The 2500-nt window shown below is 35.1% G+C and overlaps 2 protein-coding genes across 2 annotated transcripts in view; one reads left to right on the top strand and one right to left on the bottom strand.

Annotated features, from left to right (window-relative positions):
- crygn2 (crystallin, gamma N2) overlaps positions 1–878 on the top strand; it is a 2063-nt gene extending 1185 nt beyond the window's left edge. The window contains exons 3-5 of the mRNA XM_054623359.1: positions 1–77; positions 481–626; positions 718–878. The exon at positions 1–77 is cut by the window's left edge and continues 80 nt beyond it. Coding sequence (XP_054479334.1) covers positions 1–77; positions 481–626; positions 718–853 — 359 coding nt within the window. The 3' untranslated portion in view covers positions 854–878. The remainder of the gene's footprint in view (positions 78–480; positions 627–717) is intronic.
- Positions 879–2407: 1529 nt separating this feature from the next.
- nub1 (negative regulator of ubiquitin-like proteins 1) overlaps positions 2408–2500 on the bottom strand; it is an 11872-nt gene continuing 11779 nt past the window's right edge. Inside the window, 1 exon segment of the mRNA XM_054622801.1 lies at positions 2408–2500. This exon segment is cut by the window's right edge and continues 572 nt beyond it. The gene's annotated coding sequence lies outside the window, so the exon portion shown is untranslated.

Raw genomic sequence — 2500 nt, 5'->3', positions numbered from 1 at the left:
AGCACGGAGAGTACCCAGAGTTCCAGAGGTGGAACTCCCACAATGACCACATGGGATCCTGCAAACCCATCCGCATGGTAGACACCTCCGACACACACTTTACTCCGGAACCAGATGTTTAACCACAACAGAGCTGGAGACAACCTCTGGTTCTTCATGTGTTAAAGCTGCATTCTCTCTGCTGTCCACCAGGGGGCGACTCCTCTGGTTGTATAGAAGTCTATGAGAAAATGACTCTACTTCTCTCTTGATTTATTCCCTCAGTAAACATTGTAAACATGAGTTTATGGTCTCAATCTCTAGTTTCAAGTCTTCTTCAATACAGCATGATGTTCATTTAGTAAATGATGCTCCATCTAGAGTCAAACAGACCATAAAGCAGGGGATGCTTTAGGATGTGAAGCATCATTAGTTCATCAGACTGAGGTCACATATGAGTGAAGTTTGTCTCTTGAATAACTCTCTCCCCCCCCCCGGCAGCATGGAGAGCAGTACCGCATCGAGCTGTTCGAGGCCTGTAACTTCTCCGGTCAGTGTGTGGAGATCTGTGACGACTGTCCCTTCCTGCAGAGCCGCGGCTTCTCCAAGAACTGCATCAACTCCCTCAAGGTGTACGGGGACGGAGCGTGAGTTACACAGAATCACACACTGCATGATGTTGGAACACGTTGGATTGTGGGTAGTGGAGGGTGAATGATTGGTGTGGTTTCTCTGCAGCTGGGTGATGTACGAGGAGCCCAACTTCCGCGGCCGCATGTACATCGTGGAGCGAGGAGACTACTGCAGCCACAACGAGTGGCAGGCCCAGAACCCCAACATCCAGTCCATCCGCAGGGTCGTCAACTACTTCTAACTGTAACCATGTACAATAAAGACACTCTCCCAGATGAGAAGGCCGCTTTCCTATCAAACGCTGTCTGTGTTCACGGTGATCTTTAGGTGAAGCTTTAGTTTTCTCTTCAGTAACCAGGTATGAAGCAGCTGAGATCCAAACAGAGCTTCTGATTGGACACATTTATGTAAATTAGGAAGAGTCGTCATGAAACATTTATTCAAGAGTTTCTACTGGACAAGCTTCCAACGACTCAAACCTGTGGGTCAAAATACACACCAAGTCTATATATATATAAATATATTTATATACATTAATAGATTAAGATATTTATATATTAATAGATGAATATATATATTAATATATTCATCTATTAATATATATAAATATTTTTATATAATTAATATATTATATATTTGTATACATATATATATAAAATATATATGTTTATATTAATATACATATAAACATATATGTATATTAATATATGTATTAATTGTGTATATGTATACATATATACATATATATAAATATATATATATGTATACATGTATATATTTATATATACATATATTTGTATACATATATTATGTATATGTATATATATATAAATATATATATATACATATATGTATACACATATATACATATATATAAATATATATATATATATACACATGTATACATATATATATATATATATATATATATATACATATATATTTATTCATATATTTGTATACATACTGTATATAAATATATATATGTGTATATATATATATTTATAAAGATAATAAAAAAGAAAAATTCTGAGACTTTCAGGTACTGATGGATGATGTCAGTGCTGTGATTTGATTGGTGCAAGGTCTGTGTGGGCGGGTCTTAAAGACAATTCAGGGTTAGAAGTAGAAAAAAGTTCTTCAGTAAAAGTATTAATACGACGCAGTAAAAATAGTTTATGTAGTACTTCAGTAGTTTAAAATATCACTGTGTGGTATTAGTACTCTTAGTGTAACAGAGTATTTCTACAGTGTGGTATTAGTACCTTTAGTGTAACAGAGTATTTCTACAGTGGTATTAGTACCTTTAGTGTAACAGAGTATTTCTACAGTGGTATTAGTACTCTTAGTGTAACAGAGTATTTCTACAGTGTGGTATTAGTACCTTTAGTGTAACAGAGTATTTCTACAGTGGTATTAGTACCTTTAGTGTAACAGAGTATTTCTACAGTGTATTTCTACAGTGTATTAGTACCTATTTAGTTAGTGTAACAGAGTATTTCTACAGTGGTATTAGTACCTTTAGTGTAACAGAGTATTTCTACAGTGTGGTATTAGTACTCTTAGTGTAACAGAGTATTTCTACAGTGTGGTATTAGTACCTTTAGTGTAACAGAGTATTTCTACAGTGGTATTAGTACCTTTAGTGTAACAGAGTATTTCTACAGTGTGGTATTAGTACTCTTAGTGTAACAGAGTATTTCTACAGTGGTATTAGTACTCTTAGTGTAACAGAGTTTTATCGCCGTGGTTACAGATGATGGACGATTCGTTGAGAACAAACATGACGTCATCACAGATTCAAACTCAACCTTTATTGAACTCAAACACTGAACATGAAATCACTTTAAATTAAATGTTTGACAAACTGCTGTCGACAGAACATAAA

The sequence above is a fragment of the Anoplopoma fimbria genome, chromosome 21 (assembly GCF_027596085.1).
Source record: "Anoplopoma fimbria isolate UVic2021 breed Golden Eagle Sablefish chromosome 21, Afim_UVic_2022, whole genome shotgun sequence".
NCBI lineage: Eukaryota > Metazoa > Chordata > Actinopteri > Perciformes > Anoplopomatidae > Anoplopoma > Anoplopoma fimbria.
Note: the sequence above shows the minus strand (reverse complement) of the source record. Positions and strands in the feature narration are given on the sequence as shown.